Source organism: Filicampus tigris, chromosome 15 (genome assembly GCF_054856515.1).
Source record: "Filicampus tigris isolate MCC_2025a chromosome 15, RoL_Ftig_1.0, whole genome shotgun sequence".
NCBI lineage: Eukaryota > Metazoa > Chordata > Actinopteri > Syngnathiformes > Syngnathidae > Filicampus > Filicampus tigris.
In genome coordinates, this window is record NC_141231.1 from 12,149,884 (window position 1) to 12,168,654 (window position 18,771).

General features: G+C 40.7%; 1 protein-coding gene across 2 annotated transcripts; it reads left to right on the forward strand.

Moving 5' to 3' along the window:
• Nucleotides 1–6,041: 6,041 nt before the first annotated feature.
• dab2 (DAB adaptor protein 2) lies at nucleotides 6,042–18,242 on the forward strand. Of its 2 annotated transcripts, XM_086053927.1 has the most exons (15): nucleotides 6,042–6,316; nucleotides 9,407–9,672; nucleotides 10,365–10,504; nucleotides 10,933–11,031; nucleotides 11,790–11,921; nucleotides 11,999–12,082; nucleotides 12,720–12,746; nucleotides 12,826–12,861; nucleotides 13,111–13,173; nucleotides 14,197–14,730; nucleotides 16,432–16,552; nucleotides 16,649–17,242; nucleotides 17,311–17,465; nucleotides 17,817–17,895; nucleotides 17,969–18,242. In XM_086053927.1, the coding sequence occupies exons 2-14, from the start codon at nucleotides 9,525–9,527 to the stop codon at nucleotides 17,880–17,882; spliced, it is 2,199 nt and encodes a 732-aa protein (XP_085910053.1). In that variant the 5' UTR covers nucleotides 6,042–6,316; nucleotides 9,407–9,524; the 3' UTR covers nucleotides 17,883–17,895; nucleotides 17,969–18,242. The 2 variants fall into 2 exon arrangements, with proteins under 2 accessions (XP_085910053.1, XP_085910054.1); XM_086053928.1 differs by lacking the exons at nucleotides 6,042–6,316; nucleotides 14,197–14,730 and having other exon boundaries at nucleotides 9,491–9,672.
• The last annotated feature ends 529 nt before the right edge of the window (nucleotides 18,243–18,771 follow it).

Consider the following 18,771-nt stretch of genomic DNA (forward strand, 5'->3'; position numbering starts at 1 on the left):
CACACTTTATGTCATTTGGATTTTCTGCTTGGTGATATTGATCAGAGGCTGGGAATCTCCCAATGCACAGAGACAATGTTTGTTTAAAGAAGTCAGAATGTTTTGTTCTAAATTATTTGGCGCTAGGACAGTCAGCAATTTTTTGGGGCACGTTGAAGTGTCTACTGGATTAAAAAAAATTGAAACAAAAAAACCATCCTCCCCTGAAGCCAGTTAAAAATTAGCATCATGAAATTTAGTAGCCATGTCTATCATGAGTATAGCCACCAAAAATCTAAAGATATGACACTAAGAAAGCACAGGAAGTCTCCAATTTTGGTTCCAAGTGGCCATTTTGGCTCAGTCGACCACCATCCAGAATTTTAGAAAGAATTCAGCCAGCCATTCAGAATGACTTAGCAACATGAAATTTTGTAGGCTTGTTTAACATGATTGGACTCATGACTGAAAACACACAGGAAGTCTACCTGTTTGGTGGTGTGCTGTGAGAGTGTTTATAATGTAAAATATGTGCCTTGGCTAAATTAAGGTTGGAAAACATTGCATGGTATTGTGTGCACCTAATGCAGTGTCCTGTTCAGCTCTGATTTCCACTAGATGGCATCCTGGAGCTGACAACATGCACACGTACACACGCACCCCTGCAGACACACTCGCACCCCCCCGCCCCCCATACACACACACACACACACACAGACGATCACACATGCTCTGATGAGTGTTTTACGCTGGCTTGTATAGTAACAGCTTCAATGCATACATACACAGTTACACTGTATTATTTCTAATCACAGTTTTTTTTAATGTTGAATATTGACGAAGAATAGACATTTTCGCCTACTGCTGTAAATGACTCATTAGGATGCTGTAATATTGACACTTTTTCTTACAGGATAAAGAATATATGCCAGTGCGTTTTGCGATATTATCTCTCTACATGTGTTGCTCCATGGTTTGTGTTCAAATATCCATTGCTTCAGGAACCGGAACTATCTGTGTTGTTAGCATGTCAGTGGTATTTTGGATTGTTTGTTAGCCTTCAGTTAAGCAGACTTTCTTAAGGCAAAGCTATGTGGTTGTTTCAAAAGCAATATGTGTAATTCTCTTTGTTTTATGGTTGGTTTGTCAGTAACCTTCAACTGGGAGTGGCATTAAACAGCTTCAAGCTTTTTTTTTTCCCGGTATGGAATTGTTCATTTTCTGTTGAGTGTACCAGCGCAATCAGTACGCCATCAGACATTTTCTGCTCACTTCCAATTACACTGTCGTGCCAGGTTGGGCAGGTGGGGGTCTTTTCTATAGGGAAAGGTTAGAAAGGGGGCTCTGTGATCACAAAAATGTGCTGATGTGACCGCTTTTCACAAGATTTTGCAGTTTCCTCCAAGCAGGAAGCTGGAGGCTAGGGCAAGGTGCTTAGCCAATGTTTCTCCTGACTAGAAAGACTTCCTGTTTTTGGGGGCTGAAAGGGGGTGAGGAGGAGGGGGAGGTGTAATGACACTGGAGGCCCAACGCAATTCAACTATTGGGATTTCATTAGAAGTAATCAGAAAAGGACAAAGTACTCACACTCTGAATTTAATTTGAAGCACAGCTATGTATAAAATTGTATTCTGGTAAAAGTACAGTATAAGTATTGCTTCAACTTAAAAGTAAAATAGTACAGACTCTAAAATGTACTTCAGAACAGTAGAAGAGTAAATATTATGTTTTATTGTCAATTATATTTGACAACTTGGTACAGCAAATAAAAACTTTTAAAAATTAGTGGGAAAATTAGCTTTCTTCTTTTATTAACTTAAATAGTGCTGGTACTGAATGAAGGAAATAGTTATGTTTTTTTTTTTAAATCAAGCACTAGATAGTGTTGGCTTGACATAGCTGTCAGAAGGTGTAAAAATACTACTTAGCTAATGATAACTGAAAATACACTTTACTTGCGTATATATTTTTTCAGATTAATTAGTCAACTACTTTAATACAGTAAGTAATGAAACAATTGTGAGTGCTAACTCGCTAGGCACTGACTGGCCAGTGACTACACATGTTGTTGTTTATTATCAAAGCTTTGTTTTTTTGTAGTTTACTTCTTTAGAGCACACTTATATGACAATAAAATAATAATGTCACTGCGATATCTGATGCTAATGTTAAGCAATAAAGAGCTCGCCATTAACTGGCTACCTGCTCCTCACATTGTTGCTTGTTATCAAAGTTAAGCTGAGACTGTTCTGAAAAAAAAAAGTTGGTGCTAATATTAAGCGCTAACCCGCAAGCTGACGACATTCAAGCTGCTACATCATCGCTTGTTATCAAAGTTAAGATACCTGTTACTTCTTTCTACACTTGAATGAAAATGACAAATGTTACATTTTTTTAGTGCTAATGTTCAAGGTCATAATTGTGATGAATTGTTTCTTGGAAAGTGACTCACTGTCTTGTTGAGATCAGAGTCAAACCAGTTGTGTAAGGCCTGCCTGGAAAATAACATCAGTCACAGTGACTGTCACTCCTTAGGAGTAGTTTTTATTTTTATAATCGAGAGGGAAGCATCACCTGATCACTCACATGTAAGGCGTGATTTCGACTTCAACAATGTACTGTGCGGTACTCTGAGCCATAAAAGCTTTTATGAAGAATTAATACTACTGGGAAGGGCTCGGTGATATGACTGTAAAGGAATATGTATTTATTTTTCACAGAAGTCACATTTTCGATTTGAATAGATTTATTTTTTTTCCTTCATTAATTGAAAAGGTAAATGATTGATATTATCCATTTGGCTGGGCTATTTTCTGCATAGAATTTGGAATTTTGTTAAGCACAGTAAAAAGTCAATAGAAAAAAAAATCATTGGTTTGTTCCCCTTGATGTTTTTATAAAACTAATATTCTTGAGATAAACAGTCAATATGCAAGTCATGAATGTGTCCAGTGAGTGGTTCAAGTCACGTAAAAAATAACAAGACAAAACAGCTTCTGTCAGCAGAAGACAGGATGCGACAAGACCAGGAAGGACGTCCTTCCTTTTCTAAGTCTCATCAAAACCATTGGAAAGATCCAATCACTGCAAATTTGCAACATTCCTAATAATTGTATGATTGTGATGACTTGGCTCTGTTAGTAGTTTGGATTCACTCTTTTGTAATTCCGTAGCTCCAGGTAGCTGGAGGACAAAGCTGGTGAACAATGCAGCATGTTTTGTTCAAAAGACAAATAAAAAGATGCGCTCCTGAAATCTGGATGGCTGACGGCATCGTGTTTCATGCAAATGAGCCACTGCTCACATCAATCCCACAACCACGCAGGGGCGGATTTACCATTAGACAAACACAAGCACACCTTGGGTCCCAAGATTTACAGGGGCCTCCAAATGTCTCATAAAAACAGTTTTTTTAAAGAGTTCTTCAATTTAAACCGATATTATCATTAATTGACACCCTTAAAGACACATTGAAAATGGTCATTAATATCATGATCGTTTCAGCTGCCTGCCGTCCCTTCTCAAGCAATGGATTATTCCATCCACTAATTGCTCACGTGTAGACTTAATCCAGGGAAATAATTAAACCAATTTGGTGTTTATTTACACACACACTCACACTACACAACAAACATCTGAGCACAAGCGTCTGAATAACACAGGATACAAAATAGTTGTATTTTTTTCCGCAATTTCAGTTCCAAGCATGCTTTGTAAATGTTGGTATCCAGGGAGGATGTCAACCTAGCTAATAGTGAGCTAGCTAACTGCACGCTGTAGCAGTAGAAATGGGCCAAGTAATTTTAACCAAGTAACGTGAGCAAAAGTGTGAAAAATCTCTGATTTCACTTTACAGGGTCTTTAATAATCACTATCTCTGGTGAGTATGAGATACTTTTGTTTACAATTTTTGTGATCAATGTACTGTTGATCAATCGTTAGCTGTCGTCTCGGTCTGATGATGTCAATATGTGAACTGTATAGTGAAGAGGATTGCATGAATACCAATTATATCAATCAATCAATCAATCACATTTTATTTATATAGCACTTTTCATACATAAAAATGCAACTCAAAGTGCTTTAAAACATTCAAAGCAAAACATAGAATTATCTTCAATCAATTATAACTGAAAAGGTAAATATACTGTAAAACACCTTTTGTGAATTTTGCCATTCAGCTCCATTACAGAACAGCAATCTTCTGTAACACATCTCCTGTAAAGATTACAGTGCATTTTATGTTCATCTGTAATTCAACCCAAGAGCCCTACTTTTTGTGAGTTGGAGTATGGCCAGTCTGACATGTGACAGCGTTGCTATGTGACTACTCTTTGGCAGTTTACAGAAGTGAAAGTCGATGTAGGACTGGAGCAAAGAGTCACACTGACGTTTTCTGTTCGAAAAATGTGGCAATCCCTTTCCTCGCCATGTTTGTTTTAAATTTGGAAGTCCTTGAAACTGGGACACCGTGGCGCACCGTCATTGACGGGAATCAGCAAACATGGCGTGAACGCTAAAGCACTTTCTGTGCAAAAGCAAAGATGGCGGTGACACGATTTCATCTGCCGTCCATTTCTTCTGCTCTACTTTTGGAAATGGCAGCATGACTTTCCTTTTTTTCTCCCTTCATCTTGGCACCAAGGGAACATTTTTTTTCTTTTCAGCTACATGACGGGACGCCCACTACAATACAATACAATCCATGTCCAACTTTTCTCTTTCTCTTTAGTGGAGGAATTTGAAGCATGGAGAGGGGGCTGCAAAATCACTTCACAGGAACAAACAAAAACCAATGTCACAGTATTGTACAGTGAACCCCCACCATACTGCAGTTCATTGTGTGCACCCCCAAATTCAATATTCCAGAGTTTTATTGTATGCTCTATTTTTATGCGTTGCTGTGTTAAAGTTGTTTCATGGTATAGAACTACTATAACATCTATGCTAATTTCCATTAGCCTGTGTATGGCGTTTCACATTTTATGTTAGCATTAAGATAAACGTTCATTAGATGAAATAATATGTTGTGGTGGACCATTTAGATGTTTAAATATACAGACCAGACTTCTTGCCATTCTTTTTTGACCATGGAAAAGTATTTCACTGTCTATTTTTTTTTCTCTCATTTTTTAAATAAACACTAGAGGTTTTGCAGGTGTACATTAGCCCATCTATTGCATTTCCCATCATGTGTTAGTATTAAGCTAGCAGACGTAAATGGATGTGGTTGTTTTAAATTCACAAAAAGTAATTTCCTCTCTTTTATGTTTAGGTTGATGGTAAACTTCTTCTTTTTTAAAAAAAATAAAAGTTCACTATCAGCCAAACTGCTGTTTGTTATGAAGTGAGTTGAGTAAACTAGGGGGAAAAAAAGTCTACACACCCCTGTTCAAATGACAGGTTTTTGTGGTGTTTTTCTCCCCCACAATTAATTAACTTAGAACCAGCACAACGCAATTGAAAAAAAAAGATGAGAGGGGAATATGGTTGGACAAGTACACACACAAACTCATTCACCCTCATGTAGAGTGTAGGTCAGCACACATCTGCCACTATTTAAAGTACCTCAGGTTAACCCCAAATAAGGCGGGATGAATAACAGACACCGTGGAATTTATAACAGACTGGGTATTCATTTATTTATTTGTTCATTTATTTTAAAATATACATACAAATTAAGAAAAAAAAGCCGCAGGAAAAGGGACAGTTTTTTTCATCAGGGGCAAAGGGACAGGTGCTTGAGCACCACTTTGGATGAATACTTTACTACTATTAAATCAATTATTTGGAGGACTACGTTTTTACCTTTACATGAGTCATGTCAGACTTTGAGCTGCATTTATTTATAAGAAAAGTTCTGTCTATTAATAAAAATTGATAGATAGATTGATATTGTGCTCAAGTAACAGTACCCTTCACTTCTTCCTGCAGTGGCCGCTATTGGCAACAGAGGACGCTATTGCCTTTAATGCACAAAAAACCCCACGCACACTTAAAAAAAAAACACGCACTGAAAAATCCTCAATTTCTCACAGTGACACACACGTATGAGGGGATTCATTTTTTAAAGAACAAATAGAAATGTGCCTTCGCTTCCAACTTATTATTAGGGAGTTCTACGCGCTGTTGCCGCAGGCAGGGACCGCCCACTTCCCCCAGAAGCGTCGTTAGCTTGCAGGCAAGCAGGCAGGAAAGCCTTCAAAGTGTGACAAGTTTGCGGCACAGCGAGAGTGCGAGGCGCTCCTGTGCTTCACTTTCACGGAGAAAAACATCTAACCGGCAGCCTCACACCGACCTTCATTCCTGCAGCGGTGCTCCTCCCGGGAAAAACACGGTGTGTACACGGCCATTTTTCCACTTTTTCTTTTTTGCACGCGTGTGTGTGAATGTTTCCCAACTTTTCATCCATGAATGTTTGACGTACCCAAGCTGTTGTTTGTCTTGTCCTCAACATTTTATGCGCTTCAGTGGAACTTATTTCTCCTGACTTTGTGGGCTTTTTGCTCCACAGGAGTCTATAAATCACGGGGGTGGCGGGGGGCTGTTTGCTTAGTGTCCAGGCAAGGAGTCTAAAAATGACTTTTAACTTCCACGCAGAAGCAGCAGCAGCTTCTTCTCCTCCTCCTTCTCCTCATTGTCCACGAGAGGCCCATGTTGGCATGCATGGCCTGCGTTCGTGTTCGTGTGTTTGTGCTCTGGCTATGTTTCACCACATCTCATTCACTAGCACGCTGACTCACTGGCTGATTTCCTCCAGATGTGCACCGCTTTACGCTTCCTGACGGCCCCTGGGATTGTGACATTTCTCCCCTCCCTCCTTCGAGGCCCCGCTGCTGCTGCCTACGTATTTTGCTGACGTTTTAGGTAGCGCCTTGTGAAGTGTTATTCTTTAACTGTAATTGGCGACGAACAGCTGACTTTTTATGCCGACGAGGTCATATGTTTGAGTTTGAAAAAAATGTCAGGAAAACACTTTCCAAAAAAGTGTCCAGCCAAGTGTCCAATCTACACTAATGCAGAGAAGGGTTTGTAAAACTTTTTCAGTCCGGGGAAATGTCTCCAACAAGCCCCCTTTAAAGTCTACTACAAAATGCCATGGGAAACATTTAATATGCATTAATTTGATAAAAAAAATAGGTTAAAAAAAAGCACTTTTCTTTCTACATGTCCAATGTAGAAATGCAAATACTTTAAACACATTTGAATTTCTCATAACATGCTATTTTTTTCAATTATTTCTCAGCGCCTGTTCTCACTCCCTTGTATAACATCACTTTGAGTAAAGCTGCCGCATGTATAAAATTGAACATATATTTTAACACCAAAATGTTCAACTAAAACATATAATTTCTAACAAAGGGTCGCTTGTTTAATGCTAACATAAAGTGAAACGCTATAGAAAGGCTAACAGAAATTATTAATGCCATTAGTAGGTGCCAATATCGCAATGTTCTTCCATGGGTCATTGTCACATAAGCGCTAATCATTCCAGGTGCTTGCATGCTTCTCAAGAAAGGAAAGTTGCAAATATCCTATAAACTTTCGACTATTCCGGCGTTATCTCCTGTGAGTTTGATTTTACTATCCGTTGGCATGACTCTGGAGTTTCATCAGCAGATGCTTTGCTGAGCATCACAAGATCTTTTACACTGTCGGCGTAAGATTAACCTGGCCTAATTGCTCGACCTTTGCCCGCGTCTAACCTTTGCTCGGTCCTGCGTTGCTCGCAGCTTTGCTAGACGTTAGCATTGCGCTCCGGAATGACGCTGATTGGTACGTTGCATGTCGGGAGTGTGTGTGGTGTTGTGGTTTGGTGTTGATTGTCTTAACTGTCAGTGGAGATGCGTGCTCACTCATTTGATTTGGAGGACAAAACACAGTCTGACAATATTTATTGGTGAGAGACAATTTTTAGATGACAAAGGCTCTAAACAATTACTGTATTATTAAAATAATTGTTGATTAATTTTGACACCTCTCCCTGAAATATACAAAGCAACTACTGATTTATATTTTGGGTATTTTAATTGTAATGTTGACTTAGTTTGAATGTCGCCTTCAACAGTAAAGACGGAAGGTGTATATGATTAGTTTGCAAGGCACTCATGAAGAAAATGGTTAACACTTTGAAATTTAATGGGGAAAGTAGCACCTAACCTAAAAGCTGGAACAGTAATCCCCCACCTATATGCGGTTTGCTATTAACGTTATTTTTTAAGTACTCTTTCTGTAACGCCATAAATGCAACAAGATGACTCCAAAGCCGTGACAAATAGGAAAGTATTGCTTTCAAGGAAGCACAGTATGTTGAAGTCATATATCTTCACTGTTTAAGAGCTTTATATTTTAGGTAGGAGCTAATTTTAGCCCGGATTGTTTGCGGAATTTACGGAGAGTCTTCCCGGCATCTGTGTTTTTGCCCTGCTGAGTGGCTATTTAAAAGCTTAAGCTAACAAACCCCAGAAGTACCTTTTATTGCTTGGCAATTGCTAACTTGATGGGGTGCAAAGGCGACTGACACAAACTCAGAAGATTTCTGGCCATGGTCTACGAACTTGCATTTGTGGCTCTCCTGCTATAACTCACTTGTTGAAGATGTTGTTTGATTTATTGTTGAGAGGAGGAAGTAAAAAAAAAAAAAAAAAAAAGCAATGAGAATTTTTTGGGTTGCTGTGTAAAAGCAGTCATCTGGTCTTATTCAGTGTGTTTTGTCACCTTTTTGAGGTCAAGATGCTTTTATGGATCACATGTCTGTGCTCCTGTTAAGGTTGTAAATGTTTACTGCCGGGTTGTCAAAATAGTCTGTTCAGCAGCCGAGTTGTAAATAAACTTAGAATGAGTCTTTCACGACTTCTCTGTAAGGCTGCAACTATTAAATATTTTTTAATTGAGTATTTTGTCAGTTAGTCCATCGATTAATCAACTGATTTCATAAATATTAATTTTACATTGTTGAACACATGCATGGGAGGTGCAGGTATTCTTTTTTTTTTTTTTTTTTTTTTTCCTATGGTTGGCATCGCTACGTTCGAGTGTAATTTAAATGACTTTGAGTGTGTATGGCTTTTAAAGGCCTAGCTTGGTGAGTGACGTGGGTGTAAGCAAATGAGTAGAGTTGGCAGGCTGTCGAGTCGATGTGAATTGTGGCCATTGGCAGTTTGTGTAAGATTGTGCTAATTATGTGTGTTTTTTTTTTCTTAGCATCTGTTCATTAAAACGATTGAAAGTGCAACGCTGGCTGCGTCTGTCGTTGAATATTCTTTTTTTTACTGACGCTTTCCCTGGTTCGCAACTTACTCCAACATGGAGTGGTGCGTCGGACTGAACATTAGTCCTTGAGGAAAAAATGATCCCAGCGAAGCTTTGAGGCAGAGGTTTTGCTTGACACATTTTTGTAATGGAATTATTCACTTAATCGTTGCAGATAACCTCGTGAAGCATGCGTGGATGCTAAGAGCACTCCCGCCCGCTGAGCTGCCTTCCGCCAGACCCACCGACCGACGTTCCGTGCTTCAGTGAGACTCCCCCCAACCCCCCGCATTATGTCTACCATGGTGGAAGCCAACATGCCGGTCGCCGCCGCCAACCCGACTACAGCGTCGCCACCCGCGGCCTCGGGCTCAAACTCCCCTCCTGCCTCGCCTGCGACCGCAGCATCCAGAGTCCCGTTCAGGAAAGACAAGAAGAAAGGTGAGATGATCAAGTACACTTCTAAAAAAAAAACTACACTAGGAAGTCATTGGTGCCCTTTTATACTAGCCTTAACTTATGTGTAAGGCATTGGTTCTCAAACTGGGGCTTCTGGATCTCCGGGGGTCAGAATGAAGGCTTCTGAAAATAAGATGCGTGTTTGCTTCAAGGTGTTTATTCACTCCAATTGAAGTTTACTTAAAAAGCAAAAGAGAATTCAACACTGTGTATTCAAACACTAAAATGTTCAACCAAACCATATCATTTTGTCCAGCGAAAGATTGCTAGCTTAATGCTAACGTATAATGCGAAACACAATAGAGAGGCTGATTGAAATTAGCATGGACGTTACGGAGCATCAAAGCATACGGACATAGTATACAACAATACTCACACGTACAGTATGTATTTTCTCCTACTCTTCTTCCAGCTCTCTATTATGTTGGATCTCTACCAGTGGATCTCAATGCTTCCTGGAATTTTGTGGTATTACACTGAAGGTGCAAGTCCTAATTTCAGGCTTGCCTGTTTACAAAAACCCCATTAAAAAACGATTACATTAACTGAGTAATTTCCTTCCGTTGCATCTTCCTGTTTCCTTGAAGCCACAAATTCTGCCTAGCAACAGATGGCAGGGCAAACATGTCACATGAAGCAAAGACCAAAATGTGATTAGAATTTTCTCATTCAAGTGCCGGACAAAACGGACGAATACCTGCTGGCCAGGTTTCAAGGGGACGGCGTGAGGTACAAAGCCAAACTGATCGGAATCGACGATGTGCCCGAAGCCCGAGGAGACAAGATGTGCCAGGACTCCATGATGAAGCTAAAGGTGACTACGACTAGCACCACTTCCCGATGTTGATATGTCAGTGCTCGTTTTTTGTTTTTTTATACAACATGCTGTTATTTAACAAGGAGCTGAACTTCAATATTCACAACAGGTGTTTGATCCATGAATAGACTAATAAATCTCCCGGGAAGTCAACTTGTATGCCTTTCTGTGAGTCTTCTAGTCTCTGTTGCACCTGCTAATAAAGGCTCTAAGCTCGACGGACCACTAAGGATATGCAAAAAGCACTAAAACATTAAAGAGTCGGACATGTGCATTCAGAAGTTTAAGAAGGAGGTCAAATTAAGTTCACCACTAGGTTCTAGTGCATTTTAGTTTCAACCTGAAGTTTGACCTAAAATCCCATTATTTCAAACCTTTTGTGTATTTTTCTAGAAGTCTTGATTGTGTGATGTGTTTCCTTCCAGGGAATGGCAGTAGCTGCTCGCTCACAAGGGAAACACAAACAGCGGATTTGGGTCAATATATCCATGTCTGGCATCAAAATCATTGATGAGAAATCAGGAGTAGGTCCTATTTGTTTTTTTTATTGCTGCTGTTTGCTTTATCTTCTGTATTTATAGCATTGTCACTCCTCTATTGATAGTATTTCTAGCAGTTATTTCATTCTCAAATATTTGTTTCATTATTTTGCTACACTCAACGCTGCTGTTCACATTCGCATCTGTATATAGGGCCTATTTATGCATGTACATTTGTCACCCCACTGCTGATATTTGATATTGTGTCATACTAGTGATTACATTTTTGAGTATTTGACAAGTTGTTGCGGACTATACTTGCTGATGTTCATATTCTTGTATTTATGAATAGTGCCTAGTTATACAGTATTTGTCAACTTGTTTCTCCATCCTTATTTGATTTTTGAGTATTTGACAGGTATGGTGTTTTTTTTTTTTTTTTGCTACACACAATGCTGCTGACTATTCTTGTTGCTCTTTACCTTCACTTTGTGTATGTAGCATTTATCATTCATGTGTTGTGCAGTACAGTTTGCCCCTGTAAAATCGAATTTGAAAAATAGCTTTATTCTATTATCTTGTTTTTTTTAAATCACATTGTTGATGATTATTACTACTGCTGTTCAAATTCCATTCAGTATATGTATAGTACCTTTGTGTATAGTTGTCATTCCACTGTTGATAATTACTATTGCTGTTAGTTGTTTAATTCAATTTTTTAATTGCCGCTCTTCACTCCTGCATGGTGTTTTTATTCGGTTTCTCAAATCTATTCCGCTAACGTGCATGTTTTCCTGCTTCAGGTGATTGAGCACGAGCACATGGTGAACAAGATTTCCTTCATCGCCAGAGACGTGACGGACAATCGGGCCTTCGGCTACGTGTGCGGGGCTGAGGGCCAGCATCAGTTCTTCGCCATCAAGACGGCACAACAGGTTCCCGAGCGCCTGCTAATGTTTGCCCGCCGCCTCATGCCCGTTCCTGACACGCCGTTTCCTTTGTCACGGGGCAGGCAGAGCCGCTGGTCTTGGACCTGAAGGACCTCTTCCAAGTCATCTTCAACATGAGGAAGAAAGAGGCTGAGGCCTCCCAGAAGGTACGAAACGCTACACTGCCTCCTTGTGCTCATTCAGTGACTTACCCAAAACCCTGTGGTAGTAAGTAATGCTGAACAAATCATCATTTGACCATTATATATAAATAAATAAATACATATTTTAAAAAATATATATATATTTTTGCTTTGACTACTGAGCTCAATCAATAAAAGCCCTCCGTGTGGTGGCAGTGAACTCAATATAAAGCAACCAATCAACTTTGCCTTAAGAATGCCTTGCTATCTTAATGCTAACGTATAACGGAACTACTTATTAAAGCCTACCGAGCCACAGTAGTTGTGCACCTATTGTTAGTTTGTCTGCATGACTATGACACTGCCCCTTGTGGGCCAAGGCGGGCACACTAAAAGGAGCAGTACAATAAATTAAGTTTTTAATTAAATTGAATCATGATGTATAAACGGTTTAATAATAATTATGTTCTATGATGTTATTACTCTGTTTTTATGAAGTACAATATTATAGTGTTTTCCTATTAGAATACGACTATTTGTCTGATGACCTTTTACTTTACTTTTTACTTTTTACTCCCTACATTTGAAAACGGATATCTGTACTTTCTACGCGGTATGTTGTTGAAATGGGGCCATTACTTGCTATTGTGTTCATTTACAGGGAGAAAATGGCACTGCAGTCATTGAGGTGAGCAAATGGAAGCATTTTAAATAGAACGGGACTCTTTATTTCACTTCTATTTATAATTGATAATGTTTGTTTTTAGAATGGAAGTAATGCTGCACCGGTAAAAAACACTCAAGTAAGTCAACTGTGCTCTAATTATAATCCAAATGGTTTACTGTGCAATTAACTGGATTAAATTATTCATGTGCTTTATATCATTCGTAATTGCTGTTTGCATCAATAAATGGACTATAGACTTTATACAATGCTGCTGATTATTCCTGCTGACGTTTGTATTCACTTTACTCTACAGACAGTGTAGCATCAATTCATTCATGTGATAATTGAGCCTGTAGTGATGTTTTGTTATGCTTGTCACTAACAGCCGGTGGAGCAATTGGACCTGTTTGGGGACATGTCGACCCCTCCGGACATCCAGGCTCCGAACGTAAGTGTATGACGTCCCTTTTACCTCGGTCGCCATTGCACTATCTTTGGAGAAAAAGCCCACAAGCCACTCATTACCAATCATAATAATACTCACCACAGTATGTTACAAAATGATCTTTGTGTAAACTCAATTCTAAAAAGGACATTTTGTCTTTTGTTGGTCATCAAATTGTGATGGGAAAAAAAAAAACGGTAGAATTTGTCCTTTTTAAAATTGAGTTGATCTTCATGTGAAATCATTTAACATTTAAAGCTGCTACATGAGGAGAAGAGAATATAAAGACAAAGAGCAGAAGCAAGAGTTTCCCGATGATCGTGTGCACACATTGGCCTCTTCATTAGGTACATCTTCAGTCTCATGAGAGTCAATGTGGGGGGAGAAAAATAGGACTACACTGAGACTAAAGTCATAATGTTACGAGGATAAGGAATTGTATATTTTGCAGGGAAGTTATATAATTGTTGAGGGAATTTTTTTTTTTCGACATTAGATGCATATTATGAGAATAAAGTTGCATTTACATTTTTTTGTCTGAAAAGTTGTACATTTTTAAGAAGGTATTTAATTTCTTTAAAATATATGACTATTCTTTTAATATTAGAAATAATAAAATGAATTTCTATTATAAAATAGAAAGATACGACTCATCTCAAATACTTTTTGTCAAATATACAACTTTACTATTCAAATATTATGACTTCAATCTTAGTGTATTTGTATTCTTTTCACAGTGGACCTTGTACTCATTCGGAGTAAATACATTTGAAGTCTAAAATACATAGTACTGTATACATTTATGAAAACATATTTTGACATTAAATAGAATGTTTTGTTTCCTAAGATTTTTTTGAATTACATTAATGACCATAGATTAAAATTAGAGCATAATACATTTAGTCAGCATATTTGTCTTCATTGCATGTCGCAGCTTTAAACGTTTCTCTTTTGTGATTTATTTGTCATGTGTTATTGACCCCTGTGTTGATCTGATCTCTGCCATCTCCCTCTCATGTGAACCAGGACTCTAATGATATTCTCTTGCTGGACTTTTCTGCTGAAGTCGACAGCAATCAGAATTGCATAAAGGGAAAGCTTTTAACTTCCTGTGCCGCCGACCACAGGGCGCCGCCCCAGACAGAGAATCCCTTCTGCTTGCCGTTCGGCTACTTTCCAACTCCGGACAGCGACCCTTTCAGAGACGATCCGCTGTCCGAAACGCCCCTCCCTCACAACGGCCCGATCGTCTCTGCTAGGACTGCTGTTAGCGACCCTTTGAGCGGAAACACCGAGCATCTCAGTCGGCAGATGCTGGGCTTAACCAGTAAGAACATGATCCTCGCTCTCAGTAACGGCCAGTGGCCACTCGGGGGCAAAATAACACACGGCGGCATGATGGATGGCAGCGAGCCCGGATCGGGTCTGTCCACCCAAAACCCCTTTTTTGACTCGAACGGGGCCAGCCACCAAGCCGCAGAGATTGCGAGCAAGGACTCTGTGGTTCTAAACCCGCCTCCACAGAGCTCGAAGGCCGGACGAGGTCGAAGGAGTCACAAGGTGACCTTGTCGCTTGACGGCGTTCGCTGCATGTGTGATGCCTGAAGGTGGCTGCATGCAGGTCTTGGCTGGTCGCACTGGGTCTCCAGGGGAATCCTAACGTATGGAAAGCCCTTTCAGCATTCATTCCATAACCTTGATATCCAATACTAGAATGCTCTTTGTCCTCACTTATAAGACAATTCAGCACACTAGTAGAATGACTGTCTTACTTGTAATGTACCGTATTTCCCGCACTATAAGCCGCGACTTTTTTTTCTAGGTTTTGAACCATGCGGCTTATATAACGGTCCGGCTATTCTGTGGATTTTTCTTCCACCGCTAGGGGCGCTCTAACCGGAATTACAATACCATACAACACAATTGCCATGAACAGGATGTGACTGCAGGTGAAGGAGTTCAACAGGCGAGGGCGCTATGCACTAGGTTATGTAGGTGGTATGTGGAAATACAGCAATAAAAGGTGGACGTTAACTGACAAACTGGAGTGGCAGTATAGTCCGAAAAATACGGTATTTTCCATTACTGGAAGACATTTTTGCACACAAGTAGGACAACTTTTTCATGCAGTACTAGTAGGACAAGTACATGTTACTTTGGGGGAAAACTGCACCGGTTGACAACTGTGCGCACTAATTAGTTGACTTCACGGGTTAAACGCTGTGCTGAAATGTCATACGGGTCCGGGGGAAAAAACATAATTGGTAAGACAGTCGTTCTACTAGTGCGTACTACTTGTGCCTTGAATTGCCTTAGTAGTGAGGAAAAAGTATACTAGGACCTTAACTGTAATATCAAGGATATTGAATAAACGCTCAAAAGGCTTTCCATACCCAATGTAAAATGGATTGAGGGGGGGTCTGTCTGAGTGCATGCACCTGTGGTCACAAGCTTCCTTTGAGACAATCATACATGTCCTCCGTGTCTTTTAATGCTGTAACCTCCTTTCCTTGTTTTTGCTAATGCTCACGCTTCCACCGATAGAGCGCCGGTAAGTGGCAATGCATGCTGGTAAGAAAGCGTCACAATGTATTTGAAATTGTCGGCTCGCGGTGCACTCACAGCAGAGGAAATAATAGGATGGATACAGTTGAAAATACACAATTTGAGACAGAGGGCCAACGAAGAAGCGAGGGCAATTTGGTGCGACTCTGGATATACTTCCTTGAGACTTAACCCTATTTAAACCGGGCTTTGGTGCCATCTTGTGGCCTCTCAATGTGCCAAAGAGCACAAAACCATTTTTTGTGAATAATGGAGAAAAAGCATCCCAAGAACTCGTGAATACGGCGATTAATGTATAATGGATACTACCGTTAGAAAGAGTTGGTACCGGCCTTGCATCAGTTCGCCAACTCTCAAGCGGTTAAAAAAGTGGAAACATCAAAGAACAGATGCTAGTTTTGACTCCAAGTCCAAATCTGCCCTGGCACGAGCTTAGTCTTGAAGGTGTGTTAGTGGGGAATCCTTTCTTGGACTTAAGTTTCTCAGGGTCGGTGCTCATCTTGCACCACTTTTGCCATCTCCAAGGGGTTGCTTTTGCGGTAAAACATGAAAACACTGAAGTGTGGCTAAACCCACACTAGGGCACGGGTAGGTCCAGGCTCTGTAGATGCACCCTGAGTCGGAGAACATTTAATGTAATTTGATGTTTATAGATCTCTAATGTTTTGTTCGGGGCTCATTATGTTACCCAATTAGTCCGCAGCAAGTGACTTGTTCGGAGCGGAACTGTTTGCTGCTCCTGATGGCTCGTCCGCTGCCGGCGACCTGTTCAACAACACGCCAGCCAACTCGGCGCAGTCCTCCATTGCAGCTTTGGGTAGGAGAGGGCGGAATCGTGGAGCACGTGGCTAGCCTCGCACTCGGAAGGTTCCTCGTTTTCTGCACAGTTTTAAAGCAATGTTTTTATCTCCAGGAGATCTTCAGTTAGGTCCACCAGCCAGCACCAGCGTCCCCACTGCAGGCATGTGGGCAACCTCCACTGTCGCCCCCTCAATGTACGCAGCCCCTGCGTCGGCTTACCCGCAACCGTCCGCCTTTGGTGGTCTTCCCATACCCCCCAACGCCTGGGGTCAGCAGATGCCTCCTCAGTTCGGCGCGCCGCATCTCGCCTGGGGCCAGCCTGCGCCGCCGGCCGCAGTTTGGGGCCACGTGGCCGCCACCAACCCCTTCCAGCCTGGCCCCTTTCCCGGCCTGGGTGAGCAGCAAGGTCCATCCCGCCCACCTCCCCGGCCACCTGTGAAGGAGGCCCCACCTAAGGCGGAGAGAAACGCCTTCACCGCTTTGGACCCCCTTGGCGACAAAGAGAAGAAGAGCGGGAAAGATATGTTCAAGGACTTCCAGCTCGCCAAGCCGCCCGCCATCCCCGCTAGGAAAGGCGAGCAGGCCGCGAACCCGCCTTCAGAATCGGGGGCTTTCAACCAGTACTTTTCCAATAAAGTGGGCGTGGCTCAAGAGACCGCAGACTACGATGACTTTGACATCAATCAAATGTCAACAGCAGTCAACAGTAAGTAGGCGCCGCACACCAACACTTTCAACATTCTCCATCCTTACATGGTCTTTTCTCCCGTACAGACGCACCACCTCCGAGTGTTAACGCCCCGGGCCTCCTCGATGACGCCTTCTCCCCAAACAGCTCTGCACCCGGACAAGGCCTCGGTCTAGACAAGTTTGATGAGGCGTTTGGAGCTCCCAACACGACTCCATTTGGGGCCCCATCTGTCCCAATGGTACAGATTTCCTTGTTGTCCAAATACTTCTGGGCCTAAATATAGATGCCAATTGCTCAACAACAAACTGTCATCGACTTGGTATCCAAATTTGGCCACAATCATGCTTTTCATGTTTTCTTTAAATTCTTCATTAATATTCATAAAGGCTCTTTGTTTGCAACTTTAGTCAAGATACTTGGTTCTTGACTGCAATATTGTTAGGCTTCCATATGAAATTGGAATTACATTCCAGACCACCCCTACAATAAAATAAAATCTGCAATGTAGAATGAATCCCTAGGCCCGTTTTTATAGCACAAACTTTTTCTTCATAATCATTGTTTTTTCTTTCTTTTTTTTAAACTGCAGACTGCTCCTATTGCTCAGAACTCCACGGGTGCTTTTGGAGATTCCTTTGGAAATCCCTTCGCTTGACCTCACAATTCTTGTAAGTCATCAATTCAGTAATTTTATTTTATTGCCATGTATATTTTTTGAAATTCTCTGCTGTCTTTTCCCAGCCAAAACTGAGATTCCATGAAGTAACATTATCTCGGGGACAAACCGCTGTGAGACAATCAAATGCTGGCCTCCATCCAGCCTTCTTCCACGTCCCTGTCTCTGTTATTTGCTCTGTCTGATTTGTAGTTCCCTTATTTCCTAAGATCCAACACTGCTGAAGAGAAAGAGGGGGAAAACAACTTTGTATGAGAGAAATGTCCAAAGAGGTCCATTGCTGATGTTGCCTGTATTGAAAAAAAATAAAAAATGAAATAAAATTATGAGAAAGCAGCACTCTGAGGGTCAATTCATTTTAAAATAAAATCACGCTAGTGGTGTTTGGGGAAAATCATATTGGTCAATTTTTACCATGTTTAATACCTTGCTAAATGTAGAAAAGTGTGAGTGACGAGTGATTAGTGTGGTGCTCGAAATGATCCAATTTCACTTCACAAAAAGACCGGTTATTTATGACAAATTATGTATTTTTGTTCATCTGAAAATAAAACAGTAATTGTCACCCACTTGAAAGTGTTTGTAATTGCCTATAGATGCCATAAGATGGTGCTAAGGCACTTTTCCTCTACAATAGGATTGAATAAATGAAACTCCTCGCTTCGTTGTAGTTCACTGGCCCCAAGATACCACAAGATGATGCCAGAGCGAGATTTTATATTAGACAGTGCTTTGGCTTGAGCAAATAACAAATTGGTGAGTGGGTTCCCCCATTCCCACCCAAAATTGACAAATTCATGAACCGAACTGTGAATATGTGAGTATAAAAGATTGAGCCAACGCCAACTAGCTCGTTTTATTTTATTTT